At 31.3% G+C, this 17,937-nt stretch overlaps 2 protein-coding genes across 6 annotated transcripts; one reads left to right on the plus strand and one right to left on the minus strand.

The window, feature by feature from the left end:
• LOC109361314 (putative transcription factor bHLH041) lies at nucleotides 2,377-6,112 on the plus strand. The gene is made up of 8 exons (XM_019606798.1): nucleotides 2,377-2,504; nucleotides 2,627-2,752; nucleotides 2,889-2,994; nucleotides 3,154-3,168; nucleotides 3,272-3,334; nucleotides 3,536-4,231; nucleotides 4,674-5,054; nucleotides 6,029-6,112. Exons 1-8 carry the CDS (start codon nucleotides 2,377-2,379, stop codon nucleotides 6,110-6,112), a joined length of 1,599 nt encoding a protein of 532 aa, XP_019462343.1.
• LOC109356068 (nucleosome assembly protein 1;3-like) lies at nucleotides 7,764-16,394 on the minus strand. Of its 5 annotated transcripts, none has more exons than XM_019599405.1 (12): nucleotides 16,238-16,394; nucleotides 16,084-16,127; nucleotides 15,834-15,929; nucleotides 15,447-15,539; nucleotides 15,241-15,319; nucleotides 15,100-15,161; nucleotides 14,809-14,993; nucleotides 14,517-14,697; nucleotides 14,357-14,400; nucleotides 13,538-13,739; nucleotides 13,409-13,423; nucleotides 7,764-8,052 (listed from the first exon to the last, which is right to left on the minus strand). In XM_019599405.1, exons 1-12 carry the CDS (start codon nucleotides 16,272-16,274, stop codon nucleotides 7,981-7,983), a joined length of 1,110 nt encoding a protein of 369 aa, XP_019454950.1. In that variant the 5' UTR covers nucleotides 16,275-16,394; the 3' UTR covers nucleotides 7,764-7,980. The 5 variants fall into 5 exon arrangements, with proteins under 5 accessions (XP_019454950.1, XP_019454979.1, XP_019454972.1 ...); XM_019599412.1 differs by lacking the exon at nucleotides 7,764-8,052 and adding an exon at nucleotides 12,988-13,298; XM_019599434.1 differs by lacking the exons at nucleotides 13,409-13,423; nucleotides 13,538-13,739; nucleotides 14,357-14,400; ... (6 more) ...; nucleotides 16,084-16,127; nucleotides 16,238-16,394 and adding exons at nucleotides 8,262-8,276; nucleotides 8,406-8,592; nucleotides 8,750-8,793; ... (5 more) ...; nucleotides 10,345-10,388; nucleotides 10,498-10,647.

Raw genomic sequence — 17,937 nt, forward strand, 5'->3', positions numbered from 1 at the left:
AGTGTCTCTCCACACCCCTTCATCTGATTGATCAATCCTCTTAGTCTATTGAGATACTCAGCTATTGATTCTTGTTCATCCATCTGCATAAGCTCAAACTGTCTTTTGAGTGTTAGCAACCTCACCTTCTTTACTCTCTTTCCACCAGTGTAATTCTTCTCCAAGATTTCCCAAGCCTCCTTTGAACAAGATGCTGCAGAGATCTTCTCAAAGTTGGCTCTGTCCACACATTGGTGGATCAAGAAGATTGCCTTGCAATCTCTCTTGTTTGCTTCCCTATACTCCACTGAATTTTCATTTGCTGTTGGCATTCCTCCTTTCACTACATCAAGACATTCTTGAAACCCAAAGATTGCCTTCATTTGAATGCTCCAATGTTCATAATTCTTCCCATCTAGAATTGGAAGATTCATTGCAAAGCCATTCGAATTTGTCATGCTTCTACACCTCTGATTTCCCTTCTGGTTTTGCAGCCTTGATCCTCAATCCGTGAGCTTCACTTCTTGAAGCCTCTTGCACCCAATCTTGGCACCACCACAGACCCTGACCGTATAGTTCTTGATACCATTGTTGAAGTTTGAAGAACCAGAAGCACAATTCCTTCTGCTGGTTTTGTTGCAGAAAAAGAAAGTAATGAAGAAGAAGAGGAATTCGTGTATAGAGAAGAGAAGAATTAGAGTTGTTTGTGTGAGAGAATTATTGAAGAGAATGAATGAGAATGAAGAGGGAGTAAATCTTGCAATGAATGATCAAAAACTGAATCATTCCTTTTTTTAGAATGTATTAACTACATTTTGAATTACAACCTTCTATTTATAGAAGGATTACAACTAACTCTTCAATTAGCAATGAATTACAATTTAACACCCTTAAATAGGAAGATGCTTGTAAAGAAAGGAAGAAGAGAAGGGGTTTAGGAATAATTTTTTTGAAATGGTTTATGTTTTTATTTGATAAATGGAGATAGAGTTGTTTTTATTTTAGGTTTATCACAATAAAATACGATTCAATTACAATATGTGTTTCTGGGAGGATTTTGCTACTCTCGATTTAAAATCGAAACATCTTATTTATTAATATGCGTATATGGCTTTGCATCACAAGGAAAAAATGCAAAGGATTAGGGAAAATGATTTGGCATGTTATAATTTGGAGTATTTGGGTTTTGTATAATTATGTTATTTTTAGTGTTGGGCATATTAATGCTAGTTATTGATAAAATAAAGCTTTCTATTATGAGTCTCATATATATATATATATATATATATAGCAAATTCAATATGATATTCAAGTTATAACACTCAGCTTTTACATATAATAAAATGATCTTTTAGTTAGACCCTTCTTATATATTTAGATCGATTTGATTATATTGTGTATCTTTTTTATATAATTGTGTGATATTAGATTTTTGTAAAATGTTGATGGGTTAACTTTCTTCTTACTCCATATAATAATATTGTTTGTTATAAAAAGCTAGAATAAATATCTAATTTGGTACTGAAAATTTGTGTACTTAATATTTTGATCTCAGAAACTTAAAAGTGTGCCTATTATAATCAACTTTTAGTCAAATTAGTTATTTTTAATATTTTTATGTTTTTTGTAAGAATTATTTTGATTCATATTTTTAATTTTTAAGTACTAATTTGAACTTTTAGTTCAGGAGTATCATTATTCACTCAAAAAAATCCTACCTTCTACTTTTCTTTGGGTTTATTTAATAATGTATCGTTTGAATGCTTACTTTTTGGTACTAATTTTCAAAGGTGTACTCAATCATTTTCATGTAGACAAATCTCTAAGCTGACCTAAGCAGGTGAGACTAATTTCCTTCTTCCATTACTTTCATACTTTTCAAAACATTTTCTCATCTCTTTCATTACTTCTACCAGTTCACATTAACAATTTAATGACCTAGTTAGGACTCTCTCCCTATCCTCCACCATATCAATTTTTTATCATATTTATTTTTCTCTTTTTCTCTTCATACTAGCCAAGTATGGAGTACCCACAATGAAGATCATATATTCTAAAATTATGTTCCGGACCATTTTCTATGATAATAAAATTTTGACACGATAATAAAAAATTTACATGTCATTTTAATTTTGTTTTTTATTACTCAATTTTTTTAATAAATATCAAAATTTCATTGGATAAGATATGGTTGAAGATATAGTTATGAGGTATGTGATTTTTATTCAGGTATCTAACTCGGTTGTCTCTCTCACCTACCATATACATATACATATATATAGAGCATATATATATCAATCATTTAAAATGACATATAACAATAGAACAAGAATATTAGAATCAGAACAAACACACACTAATTTCATCATGATGCAAAAGCCTTAGATCAATTTTTGCATGCACCCCATGGATGGTATCTTCTCCCTCTCTGAAGCCACTAGAACTGATTTTCTCAGCGCTCTAGTACTGCACTTGTCTGGCTGCGCTTACATTTGTTTGTGGCGATATGATTCCTGTTTAACCAAGTATATATGTTTATGCATACATCAACAAATATATCTATATATATGTTGTGATTAATGTGATTTATATTTGTTTCTGAGGTTTCCATTCAATTACAATTTTATCTGTTTTTTTGTTTGTAAAGTCGTTTGTTGTTCTTGGATGGATTCTACAACGTAAACAATCAACCAAACTCTTCTTTGGCACGTAATAGTGTAGCTGAAGAGCTTTTTAACCTATACCAGAGTTTAACATTCGATGTTAATGTTGAGTAAGACTAACTTACTTTCCTCATCTCTAATCAATATGCTTCTTAATTTTGCATTTAATTCCAGTACTGCTACATGTGAAAATGGTTTTTTTAATTTTCTTCCTAATACTTGTTTTTGCTCTTTTTTTTGTTTCAGCAGTATTCCTGGACTAGCTTTCAGGAACCACAATCCCTACCTAGAGCTGCAACAATTGGATCTTCTAAGACTTGTATCTACAGAAATACAAGTACAATTCTTTAAGGTAATTACTTTACCAATGAAAGGGAATTTATTACAGAATAATGCTATGTTCATGAAGGAAAGCAAGAGCTTATTTTGTATTTTTTCAAAACATTATAATAATAACTATTTCTAGTCTCCTTCTGTTTCTCACAATATATTTATATTTGATGGTTTTCAGGAAGCAAGGATTAAGGTATGTCTTTTGTGGACAAACTGAAAAGACTTTTTACTTTGCTGAACTCATAATTGATCCATAACACCTAACAATTAAGGTCATATCTGTGCCTTATTCACAGACTGCTGTTTTCATGGGGTGCAGTAAAGGTGAAATTGAGCTTGGGTTCACCAATATGTCTCAAGTAAGCAAATTAATGCTAACATGAAATTGTGCAATTTCATCTCATTAACCAAATTAACATGAGTTAATAATATTTTGTGCAAAAACAAGAAATCTGAGTCATTAATATTCAAAATCAATGGTAAAAGAAGTATATATCCTCATCAACATTGGTCCGGGACCATATTCCAATGATTTCTTCTTGTAAACTTGTGTTGTGTAGGTTGACATTGAAGCAGCACTTAGGGGTTTATTTCCAGAAGATTTTTTTAGACAGACCCAAAGAATTAACTATCAGAATCCACATTCATCATCTTCATCCTATTCTATATCATTATCCACTGGTAGCCCAGAATGTTCATCCCTATTAATCAATAATATCCCAGTTACTTCCATGTCTCATCACTTTCCTGAAACCCTTGGATCAATGGTTCCCAAAATGCAACCCATAGAAGCTAGGCCAATACACCAACAAGCCATTCAAGCATTAGGTCAAGTTATTCCATGTCATTTTGCCACACCAGAGGTTGAACATGATGATGCTATAATAAGAGCAATGATTCATGTTATATCTTCTTCAAGTACTTCTGATCACAAACATCGAATACCACAGCAAAATTTGCCTTATACTTCTTCTTCACTGGTTCATCCAGTAAATATTACTGCTTTCAAGAAGTATAGTGCAGATAATAAAGGCCCAGATCCACATATAAGATCCAATCCTCCCAGACAAAGCTTGCTAAAGAAATCATTTGCATGTTCTAGAAGCTTAAATTCATTGAGAATCAGAGAGCGGATTCAAGAAGCTGCTCGTTTCACTAGTACTCAGCAACAACGTATGATGTCAGAGCGAAGAAGGCGTGAGAAACTCAATGAGAATTTTCAGGCACTCAGAGAATTACTTCCTCCCAAAACTAAGGTATACTATATCAAACTTCACATTTCATAGTATCATTTTTATTGCTAGCCATTGTCCTAGGGAATGATTTAGAAAATAAAAAATAGAAATAGATATAAAATGTTTGTTTTCTAATATAAACACTTCGTTTTTGTGTTCCTAATGCAAACCCATTAATATTCCCTTAATTATAATTCTCTTCAATCAACGTTCTTAGTTAAGAAATCAAATCAGGTCTTATTAACTAATGTTATAAGAGCACTTAAAAGTTTGTGATATTGTGACATTGTGATAATGATTAAGGGTATAATTAACACACCTTTTCCGTTTGTTTATATTCTTGATTCATTAACACACTGCCACACTTTTTAGCATTCTCCTAGCTATAATTAATTTAATGCATATATATAGTTGATTATTACAAATCAATGACAAAAAGTTTCATTGAACTTGGGTGGTATAGAAAGACAAAGCATCTATACTTACAGCAGCAAAGGAGAAATTGAAATCTTTGACGGCTGAAATTGAAAAGTTTAACATAAGAAATCAACAGTTGACAACATTTCTGTCAACCATTGAAGCCAACGCTAGTAATAGTAACTTCTCAAATGAGCAATTGAAAATTCGAGTTTCAAATGTACCACAATCGAGCTTATCAGAAGAGAGAATGGTGGACTTGCACGTAACTGTAAGAGGAGAAAGCTCTCAAGTTGATATATCTATTCGCTTATTGGAATTCCTTAAACGGATTCAGAATTTGAGTTTGATTTGCATGGAAGCTAACACACATGTTACAGAAGGGACAACAATTAATCAATTAACCTTCAGGATAGGGATTATTGAGGTATGTACCCCAAACAACAGTTTATAATGGTATGTAGTGTGGGAAACATTGTGATAATCCTAAACTGAATCCAAATAATGAATCAAAATCCTCTTCCTGAGCATCCATATAAGTCAGTTAGTTCATTATAACTTCATAGTACTAGACTCTCCGGTACTGGAGAGGGTCAATAACCCAGATAATATGTTATAAATAAACCCTAAACGCTAACATTTAATGTCTAGTAACTCCCACCAACTCTGAACATTATTTGATTATAAGCACAGCATGTTATATACCCAATAATAGAACACTATATATGTGCATGGGTAAAACCCTAAAGCTAGACGAAACCAAAGTTTTGAATAATGACAAATGTTGACTGGTATAAAGGTTTTAGTTGAGGTAGCCTGCACCCACTATCACTGAAGAATTCATACTCAGATATAACAGCTAGATTAAGAAAAAATAAAATATGAGATACTATATTAAAATAAGAGTCCTAGAATTCTTCATTACTATTATTAGTGTGATGATAAAATCAATTCGTGGTTTGGTAATGTTGGGAGTTGGGAGGTTGAAAGGAAGGAGCTGAGAAAGTGCAGTTGTAACTGTAAGGTGGTTTGTTATACCCTTAGGTGTGCCGACAGATTTGTCACCTTCCACATGAACAAGATATCTCTATTAATAGAAAAACAAATGATTATTTTTATTCATATTTTTAATGATAAAAATATAATTTTATGATAAACAAAAAGATAAATATATCATTACATATTTTGTATGTTATTATGTGATATTTATATTAATGAAGAGGATTCTTACCCCTTCCATATATATATATATAATCCAAACTATATATTCAATCAACATTTTTTCTATAAAAGAAGAAGATGATTCTATCTTTGCAGCCATCAAATAAGAATAAAGGGAAACAAAAAAGGTAAAGATTTTTGTGAAAATAATAATATGTATTTAATTATATATGTGTGCAGGGAAGTGCATGGAACGAGTGTACTTTCGTGGAAGCAGTGAGAAGAATAGTTGCTGACCTACTACATGGACACGTGGGAAAATAACTATACCCACATCACCACTCATTTTTTATTTTTAATTTATGCTCTGGTTACCCTTTTATTAAGACTTAGATTATTATTCATTTTATGTTGAAGAACATTGCTTGTCGATGTGCTTGGAGCTTAATTTTAGTTTAGGTAGTTTATTTTTTACATACTAGCTATGCTAATTCTACATTTATTCTGCTAATGGTTTTTTTGTTGTTGCTTATATTACATGTTTCTTTATGAGAAGATAGGATGTAATGGTCTGATTTTTGTTATTGCTTATATTACATGTTCCTTTATCAGGAGACAGGAAGTAATGTTGCTTATATCCGCTCTCCTTTGTTTTGGTTTATCGATATTTATAATATATAATTAAATTAAAATGTAAAATATTAACAATGTGTAGGTCTAATAATATAAGATCCAATTAGATTATTAGAGAATAATAAAAATGAATTTAATTTATGGGAAGAATATTTGTTAGGAGGAACCGTCACGTACCTTGATGCATAATATATGTAAAATCCAATTTAAAAGCACAAATTACAACATTATTTCCAAATTTTTCCTTGCCGTATTTTGGCAAATTTAGTCCCGTTTTTTTTTTTTTGACAAGAAGTTTCATTAAGTTAAAAACGACAAGATGTTTAAAAACAAGAACTTTCAAAGAACAAACAATGACTAGTCTAAATATTAAGAAACTGGCTCTTGATAAGGATGAGTTCAACTTCTCAAAATTGAATTCTCTTTTGAACTTCTTAGGATTAAGATTAGCACAATCTTTTTGACTTTGTTTGGTTAGAATAGAAAAATAAAAAGATAAAAATAGGGTGAAATCAAATGGAAACAGAGAAGGGATGAGATAGAGAAATAGTGGTATAGAAAATCTTAATGCTAACATGCAAGTAGCAAGAAGGAACGAGATAGAGAAAGAGTGGTATAGAAAATCTTCACTCAAGTTAGTAGTTTAAGTTAAAGCTATTGCTCCGTATTTTTTTATGTATGTGAACTAAAGTTACAATGACTTCAAATTATAACTATCGTCTATTTTATATGTGAATCTACATCTTGACATTTAAGTTACAAACTCATTTTAACATACATTATAATGTCATACTTTCACGTAACTAAATATAATAATTTTATCTAGTAAGATAAAACAATGTCAGTTGCTTAAACAAATCATATTTGAAAAAAAACATTCATAGAATAAGTTAAAGTTCTCTTACACATAATGCACAGGATTAAACTAGTTTCAGATGTTAGCAACACTTAACTACATAAATCTTGCATTAAGTAATACCAATATTTAAAACAATGAAGAGGACTTTAGATTAAAAAAACGTTTTTAATCTATCTATACTTCTATAGATATTAATAAAGAGAATTAACATCAAAATAAATTAATTGTTTTATTTTACCCTTATTAATAAATTTACGTTTCAACTTACATGTCATTATTTCTTTAAAATTAAATTTACTTTTATCTTTACTTTTTTAAAATTTTAGTTTACATAATATTTATTTATAAACCTATCTTTATAAGAAGTTTATATATTGTTATTGTATTACATTAATCATTCATATTAAAAGTGATGGACTGTTATCACATGCATAGGTATTAGTCGATGATGCATGAAAGTATAAAAACGTACGGACATACAAATTATAAATCACAACATCCTCTCAAATATATAACCACACTCTCCAAAAGTATGCAAAATAGGAGAAAGGGGTTTTAAACATGTCAAGAATACAAGTTTAATGGAGGAATATTAAGCACAAAACAAAACCTGATGAAACCAAGTTTTTGAACAGACAATAATATCAAACACCAATTAAAATCCCAGAAACATAAATTAAACTTCTGCAAAAATGAACTTCTACTGCTGCTTGCACTCTGGAGGACGTTCACCCTGTTTACCATCACCAAGCTTCTTAGCTCTTCCACTCTTCTGAAGATTTATGACAAGCATGTATAAGTTTCAGGACCAAGGGAAAATGGACAATGAATGGCAGCACCAACATCATTATGTAAACAATTTAGATTAAGAAAAAGAAAATTCACATATGCAGTGAAACTTAGTTAATGTATCTGGTATCTATCACTGAAGTGAATGGATATGGCTATTTCATTTTAGATCAAAAAATTATAAATTATTACCTTGTGTGCGGATCACTGCATCCAACATTCCAACAAAATTGGCACAGCGGGTAGGTGAGAATCAAAAAATACTTATTTAGATTCAAATCTCAAATGGAAAACAAACCAATGTTTCAGAACTTTGAAGCAATTAAAGTATCACACCTTTTTAGGCTTGCTTTCTTCCTCATCTTCATCATCATCATCCTCTTCATCATCATCCTCGTCATCCTCATCATCATCATCTCCGTCAACATCAGCAAACTCCAGGTCTCCAAACTCATCTTCCTCCACAGCCTCGCCAGTGAACCATGATACAGCATGGGGAATAATCTTGTCCTTTATTGTTGACCTAAACAAGTATAACGATTGATTAATGATACAAGATTACAAAATATCAAAGAGAGTATGCAAGGAAAAGAGTTGACAGTTGTGATTAAACAGCAGGACACACAACATGATACAAACTCACACATGCCACCATTTACACAAAAGGTAATTAGTCTCACCCAATGTCATAGTCTTGTTCTATCTGATTTTGAAGTTCATCGGCCTGTCAAAAAAAAAAGAAGTTATACCAAAAACAGTGGTTCTGTCTATCGTAATAGTATACAAATCTCAGAATAAAATATTTTTAGTTCTAGCCATGTATTCATTTAAAATAACATTAATACCAGATCTTCATCAATTTCTTCATCGTCTTCGGGGACTTCTGGTGGGTTGAAGAAGTTGAAGAAACTCTCACATTTTTCAGTTTTGGTAATCGGTTTAGCATTCTTTGAACCCTTCTTAGGTTTTTTCTTCAGAACCTTCTCTGTCAAGGTTTTTCCCGGATGCCATTGAATTTCAGTACTAAAAGAAAGAAAAAAACAAGAAAAAGACCCCTTTCAGATGACTGGAAACTATTTACACAAACAATGTGATAAAGTGAATGAAGAATGGCTTACCCAATTGCCTTCTCCAATATGGGTTCATCCTCATCAATCATATGATATGTTTTTGTCAAAACAGAATTGGTAAAATAAGGATTAGAATCAAAGTAAAACTCAAGCTTGAATCCTTTGGGGTCTTCTACCCTACTCCACTTGATATCTTTGAGAAAGTTGAGAGCATCTTCATCTCGCTCAGATATCTATTTTTTCACAAGGAAACAATGAGAGAATGATTGAACATGAGGCTACATTGCAAATCATATACAAGCATCAAGAAATAAGTTAACAGGTGAACACAATTGACTGACCTCTTCAGCTAAAATGTCATTGTTTTTCAATGCATTAAGCCAAAAACCAGGCACTCCTTTCTCAACTTTACCCTTTTCGGTCTCAGCTTTTGTTTCATCCGCTGCCCCTTCAACCTCTGTGACACCATTTACTATTTCATAGCGCTGCATCCATTCAAAATAATAAATAAAATTACGTCCATTCTCATAATACAATTCAAAACCATGATTTATTTCTAGTATCTAAAATTGATAAAAGGAAATAGATTGTCGGAACGAGCAGATAATCGAATTGAATTTTGCTACTCATAAAGATATATCTTATAACATCATATGTAACTTGCTAACTTCAATCTCTACAGTTCCTCGTCATACCTTTGTGTACAGTGGTTGGTACAATATTTGGTATTTGGCCTCAAGAGCAGCTCTCTCCTCAAAAAATTTGGCCTCTAATTCATCATATTCTCCCTGTAATATCATAAAACATGAATCAGAAACTAAAAAAACCAATATACAACAACGTCTAAAACTTCATTGATAAATACATTATCAATTTGCATAAAGTATCAACTCCAAAAAATGACAAACAAAAAGGATAAATTATATACTTTCAATTATAAAGAACAATTCTAAAACCTAAATATCATATCATTAAAATTACAAATAACAATACCTGGATTTCTTTGAGAACCTCAACACGCTTTCTAACATTCGGTGACAGAGATTCTAGGAAATCAGTGTGTTGTCCAGCCAAACTCTGAATCTTACTCTGTACATGAATAAAAGCATACCTCAAATAAATCCCAATTCAATAAATAAAAAGTTCATATTCAAATTCAATCAAAGAAATCAAATTTCAAGGTAAAGTTCGTTAAAAAATCAGACCTTGAGAGCATTAACGAGTTCTTCTTTGTTGTCCGCGTTTAGAGCTGCACAAATAAATCAAAATAAACAACAAAAAATTTGAATGAGTGAAACGATGTTAAAGAAGATTAAAACAATGCATAATTAAAATTGAAAAAGATAGAGAAGTAAGACATAATGCGGCACCAGCATTGAGATCGGAGATGTTGAAGGAATCTTTGTTGTTGCTCATTGTGACGAAGCTAAAACCCTAGAATTGAATTGCGAAGATAAAAGAGTGAAGGTTTTGTTTTCTGCCTCCTTTTCTAAAACCCTTCTTCACACCAACCCCTCTAAGATTTAACTATTTATTGACTCAGGCTTTTTTCTTTGAATTTTTTTATCTTTGAATTTTTTTTATCCACAGTAGTTTTATCCTCATTAAATAGAATTGTGTATTGTTATCCACAGTAATTTTATCCTCATTAAATAGAATTGTTTATGTGAATAGAGGATATGTGTGGCGTGTGGATAATCTCCTCCCATATGATTTATGAGTAGATAGAATGTAACATTATTAGATTAATAAATTTTATTGTTGAGTGTAATATTTATTTACAATTGGTGTAAAAATTAATATATATTTAGTATATCATTTATTTGTATTAATTTTATTTAAGAGTTAATAACAATTTAAAATAAATAATACAATAATAATATAGAAAATTGTTATATTGTCCGCGTTATATCTTTTTCTGTTTATTGTTTTGAAATTTTTATATGTAATATATAAATGTAGATGTTTAATAACAATATAATCCATATAATTAGTAAAAGATGAGAGAGTGGAAGTTGTTTTACCTCCGCCGGAAACTCTTTTATCAAAAACATTTGATTTTTGGTGTACCATTTTTTTTATAATACATGATTTAACAAATGGTATTAAATGTGGATTATATATCTCCTTTTTTTAAAATATATATCATCTTCAGTATAATTTTATTTTATATTATATTCATGGGACGGAAAATATCATTTTTCTTTAGGTGTTTGCCAATTTTGTAAGCATCTCATTTAAGGTATTCACTATAAGAAAACAAAATAATTAATATACCTAACCACTTTCTATTCATAAAGATTGTTTTCCTTTTAAAAATTGCCTAGATATAATATTTAAAATATATTTTGATTACTGGTTATTTAGTTCCTTTTTTAACATTAAAATACTATTTAATTGTTTAATTTGCTCATTCATTGCATTATACCTACAAAAAGAAAACAAATTATTGATTGTATCGGAAATAATATTTTTGAATTTTATTTGGTATGGATATAAACTCTTCCTATGTTATACTATTCAATTCTCGACGATGAATTGATTTGATAGCTCAGATATTGTTATTCATGATATTGATCCAATTTGATATCATCGAAATGTAATTTATATCATTTAATTTATCGACAAAGGATTTTTCATCTTTATGGGATCAAATCCACATGGGGACTAGAATATGTAGTAGAAAAATTCATGTTTTTTTCTTTTATAACTTTCCTTTCAAGTTGAAAGAGTTGAGGAAAATATACAATTGTATAATATGTTTTTTTAAAGAAAAAATCAATTTGTTTTAAAAAATAAATGAATAGTTTTTTCATAGAAAAAGAAACTGAAGCTTCAGGCCATTATGGGGAAGGTGAAGAACTATAACATTCAGAGACGAACTAACATTCGGCTTCTCATAAAAGTTTGTCTTCAGATGTTGCTAATAGTTTTTTATAGAGTAAATTACACTCAGTTTTAGTGAAATTACACAAATCATCCTTCACTTTTCTACATCTACACAAACTCCCTCATTTTTATACTTTCGTTACACTAATCACCCCTGCATGAGAAATAAGTGTAATTTTGTGAACAAAAAATGTGATAAATGCAATTAAGTTAAACAAAATATAATATATTGTGAAGACAAGTTCAAATAATATATAAGTCGATACCTCTTTATTATTTTTGGTTCGTTACGATATAGTATAAGAGCGACTTAAACAATATCTTTTAGAATTGTTGATGCATTTTGTAACAAAAAATAATAAAGAGGTATCGACTTATATATTATTTGAACTTGTCTTCACAATATATTATATTTTGTTTAACTTAATTGCATTTATCACATTTTTTGTTCACAAAATTACACTTATTTCTCATGCAGGGTGGTTAGTGTAATGAAAGTAAAAAACTAAGAGAGGTTTGTGTAGGTGTAGAAAAAATGAGGAGTGGTGTGTAATTTAACTAAAACTGAAAAGGTATCAGTGTAATTAACTCTTTTTTATACTATCAAGGATATCCTTTAACTTTTTAGGTAAAGAACTAATTATTTCAGAATACGTGATTATTCCTCCCAACAAATATTAGAAATCGAATCTTAATATTTTTTAAATATAATAGGATCTTAACCTTAGAGTTTAACCAAAGTGTAATTATGATTGATGGACTTTGCCTACCGAATGTTGCATTAGGGTGAATATTGATGGTAATTGTATTCATGGCTCCTCCATTGTTAGCATAGCATAGCATAGCTTTCGACCAATATTAAAACCAGTTTGGAATGATAGTGTTGATATCCAGTACCATATTTGGCTACTATTATTAGAAGCCTATTGCACAATGATATGAGAGATAATCAACTTCTTGACAGAAAACCATGCATCACAAGCCTAAAAAATGACATGAATTTGGGATACAAAAAATCACACCATTCCAACTTTATAATACATATATATTCTCTCCAATCAGGAAGCAAAATGGAGAATTGAACTCTCAACAAATCCAGACTACATGACTAAGGTAGAAAATGAATATAGATTAACATAAAGAACCCACATTCTTCAACGCCGATAAATGCAGCAGCAGCACAAAACTGCAAAAGAAACTTCTACTGCTGCTTGCATTCTGGAGGACGCTCACCTTGTTGTCCATCACCGACCTGTGCTCTTCCACTCTTCTGAAGATTTACAGTAAACATGAAAATCATGCAAGTTAAAAAGCCAGCATAAAAAAGAACGTTATGTAACTGCACACATAATCCAGCATTACTAAGCAAAACTATCCTACCTTACGTATCGATGACTGCAGCAAAAATCCAATGCACCACACAGAAGATGAGAAACAAAAAGGTTCAGTTAGATTCAAAAATCAACTAGAATACCAGGGATGAAACACTACAAGCAATCAAGACCATACCTTCTTTTTACTCTTACTTTCTTCCTCATCTTCATCTTCATCATTGTCATCATCATCTTCTTCATCCTCTTCCTCCTCTTCATCGTCATACTCTTCAACATCATCATCCTCATCATCATCCAGGTCAAACTCCTCTCCTTGAATGGCATCACCTGTAAACCATGATACAGCATGGGGAATGATCTTGTCTCTTATTGTTGACCTGAACAAGTCAAAAATTGATCAAAGAGTAGATTCAGATATCCAAATTAGAAATAACAAAAAAGGGAGCAAAGGCTTTGAAGCATGCGTACATTTTCCAGCCTTAGAAGCACTTAGGGGCACGTGTATGTGTACACTGTGGGCTCATGACATGTAAATATGTGGAGATAACAGAATTAGTTTAATTTCTCACGAGTTCAGCCTGGACATGACTAAGTATGGCTTCTCTATAGCTCACTGAAATATAGCTGAACCTCACAGCCTTACATAAGAATTTCCCAATTGACCGGGCCCTATTGTGTTCTCTCACAACCAAGCTTTGTCCAGGAACCAGTGATTTTTTCGGGTGGCCGATCATATTCAAATTTTTATATTTTCCTGTCATACTTCGCAGTGGAATTCCACAGTTTATTTTGCAGACAGATACACAGGCACAAACATGCATGCGAAACCACACACATATATGATGCATTCATACCCTAGTTACTTGTTACATGACAATTTTAGTACTCAATATACATAATCGAGGGTGGAGGTAAACAAGGATAAATGATCACTTAAACAAAATACTTGCAGCATGTTGCAAACTCAAAAAAGGCCACCACTAATTAATCTCACCCAATGTCATAGTCTTGTTCCATTTGATTCTGAAGTTCCTCGGCCTGTAATAAAAAATGAAATCATTAAAGCAAAAAGATTCAACTGGTTTTCATAGAAACAGTAAAAAAATTCAAGTTCATTGTTATAGCCTTGTGGTTATCTAAAATGAGACTAATACCATTTCTTCATCAATATCATCATCATCTTCGTCAGGGACTTCTGGTGGGTTGAAGAAATTGAAGAAACTCTCACAATTTTCAGTTTTGGTAATTGGCTTAGCATTTTTTGAACCCTTCTTCGGCTTTTTCTTAAGAACCTTTTGTGTCAAGCATTTTCCTGGGAGCCATTGAATTTCAGTCCTGCAAGGAAAATAAAAAAGCCAAAACTAATTTTTAATTTGTCAAAAAAGGCAACCAATCTTCAGATACTGCAAAGAAAGAGAATATGATTGGATGAATAAATAAACTAACCCAATTGCTTTCTCCAATATCGGCTCATCCTCATCAATCATATGATATGTCTTAGTCAAGACAGAATTTGAAAAATAAGGATTTGAATCAAAGAAAAATTCAAGCTTAAATCCTTTGGGGTTTTCTATCCTGCTCCACTTGATATCTTTGAGAAAATTAAGAGCAGCTTCATCACGCTCAGAAATCTAGTTTTCATACACAACAATAGAATTAGTGAGCATGAACTCGGACTAGGTTGCAATAAATATATAAGCCTAAAAAGAAGCTAATAGTTGATCACAACTGACTGACCTCCTCAGCTAAAACTTCATTATTTTTCATTGCAGTAAGCCAAAAACCAGGGACTCCTTTCTCTACACAGAAACTTAGTTATGGCAAGTAACTGGAAAAGTGGAAAAATAAAATATTAAAAACACTGTTAGTGAATAGTACCTGTATCCTCTTCAGCGTCAGCTTTTGTTTCATTCACTGCACCTTCAACTTCTGTAACACCATTTACTATTTCACAACGCTGCATCCAATAACAATAAAAGATGAGAAAACATGAATTATCTAATTCAAAATCACAACTTCAATATTTTAAACATCACAGTTAACATGAACTCTTTGCTCTCTAGAGTAAAAAGACCTAGTGATACCTTAGTGTACAGTGGTTGATACAACTTTTGGTATTTGGCCTCGATAGCTGCTCTTTCCTCGAAAAACTTCGCCTCTATTTCATCATGCTGACCCTGTGTGATCATCAAGATAATGTTTAGAAGCAAATAAAAAGCATCTACAGCGAAGCTCTGCAATCTCATCTGTCTATACATTAGCACAGACGACATTTTTTGAATATGTACAAACTATTTACTTCTACTTATAACATTTTTTGCTCACAAACACTTATATCAAAATTGATAAAGCCATTACAAAATTGATCAGTGAATAAACTATTAGTAATATAGTAAGAGCATTGGTTGAGAATACTAAAAAAATTATACAAATGAATAGCATTGTAACTGTAAAACAAAAAAGTATTATACCTGGATCTCTCTGAGAAACTCAACACGCTTTCTCACAATAGGTGAGAGAGACTCTAGAATATCAGAGTGCTGCCCTGCCAAACTTTGTATCTTGCTCTGCAAATCATAGATAACTCAACCAAATCAACAATTTAAATTCAATTAAGTAACTAAAATCTTAATCCAAAGTTCATAAAAATAATAAAAATAGATAAATAAAAACATGAACAAAATAGATAGTGAATAGAGTAAAGCATAAATGAATATATACCTTGAGAGCGTTGACAATGTCTGCTCTATTCTCCTCGTTCAGAGCTACACCAAGACATCAAAACCAATAAAAAACTAAATTAGTAAATAGTAAAAATAAAAAAGGACAAAAAATGAAGAGAACAATGAGTGAAAAATAGGATATAGTGTAGCACCAGCTGTGAGATCTGAGACATTGAAGGCATTGCTCATTGTGACAGAATGATTGAAACAGAAGAAGCTAAAACCCTAGGAAGGGTTTTGTATGTTGCGAGAAACGTTACTATTTTTGAATCCGCTGCGTCTTTCTCCTTCTCTAAATCCTTCTCCTAACACCATTTATATTGGCTAGGGCTTCCTTTATCTTTTTATTTTCTCTGTTTTCTTCTAATGTTTTTCTTTTTTCCAGGCCCAACCAACTTATTGGCCCATACAAGGTGAGGGAGAAATTGTGGCAAGGGTGCTTAACTTTGATTAGGGTTTGTCTTACACGAGTTCCCTAAAAAAATACATTACTGTAAATATTTTGAAACATATATCAAATGTGAGATAGTATAGTTAAAGCAATTAGTTGTGGTAATATAACAACCAAATTGATATGAAAGTACTAGGAAGTTTGGTGACAAAGGTTTTTTTTAGCATGTTTGGTTATATCTTTTAAAGCAAACCAAAGCATTAAACATAATTCAAGAAGTCAAATTGTATTGAATTGGTTTATCTTCTTTTTGTTGGGTTTTTTTGTATTTTAGAAACAAGGAACTAAGGCAAAAGAGCCAGATTTAGATCAAAATAAGATTCAAATCTATTAGGATTGATATCTAAATTTGATACTGAAGAGTTGAGTAAGAACCTAATTTAACCATAAAATACACACCACTTTATTAGTCTCCCGAATAATAAACTTGATTTTCACACTTGTTATTTTTTTTTGTTTCTCACAGGTATCCTCGCACTGGAGGCAATCCTGTCCGAGCCGGGAATATCCACAGGTAAGTGGGGCTAACTCTCCCAACGGACATTTTTTCCATCCACAAGACTCGAACCCGGGTTCTTGCTTAATGGGAATCAAGCATATACCACTTGAACCAACACTCGTTGGTTCACACTTGTTATTTATAAATACAAAACAAAACTCTTATTTTCTTTTCTATCATGTATCTAATATCAACTGTGTTTTTAAATTATAATATGAGACATTATAAACTGAAAAAACAAATCAATACATCAATCTTGAATGTTTTAATGGTTATTCTTTTTTGTTTATAGTTTTTATTGTAAGCTAAAGTTGTTATCAAATCAGGATAAAGATTTATACACAATCAATATATCATACATTATTTATTTCATTTGTATGGCTTTTTCTTTACTATAATAATTAAAAATAAATGACAGATAATAGATTATCGTATATAAAAATTTTACATTATCCGTGCATATATTTTTTTCTCTAAAATTTTATGGGCCAAACAAATTGGATAAAATGGCTTAATTGTATTGTTTAGTGAAAATTAGGGTTTTCATAAACGGGGTCGTGCATGACCCGATTCTAACATGTCAACTAACAACTAACGGAATCAACCCACGCGCAATTCCCATCTTCATTTAAGCGATTCAGACAACAATTTTGCAATAGAAAAGATATGGAAAGCAAAATATATTGTTTTTTATTGGAACTACATTGAATTGTACGATTCTTACAACATTGGTTATTCTACCAACTTGAGAAAATAATGCATGGAATATAGAATGCAATGACAATGCAGATAAGATCAGTGAAACTTAAAAATGATTCAAACAAGTAAACTCCATCGTCAATGATTACTCAATGGGATACAGGCACAAAAATTTATTGTTGTATAAAATATAAACAAATACA

The sequence above is a fragment of the Lupinus angustifolius genome, chromosome LG01, assembly GCF_001865875.1.
Source record: "Lupinus angustifolius cultivar Tanjil chromosome LG01, LupAngTanjil_v1.0, whole genome shotgun sequence".
NCBI lineage: Eukaryota > Viridiplantae > Streptophyta > Magnoliopsida > Fabales > Fabaceae > Lupinus > Lupinus angustifolius.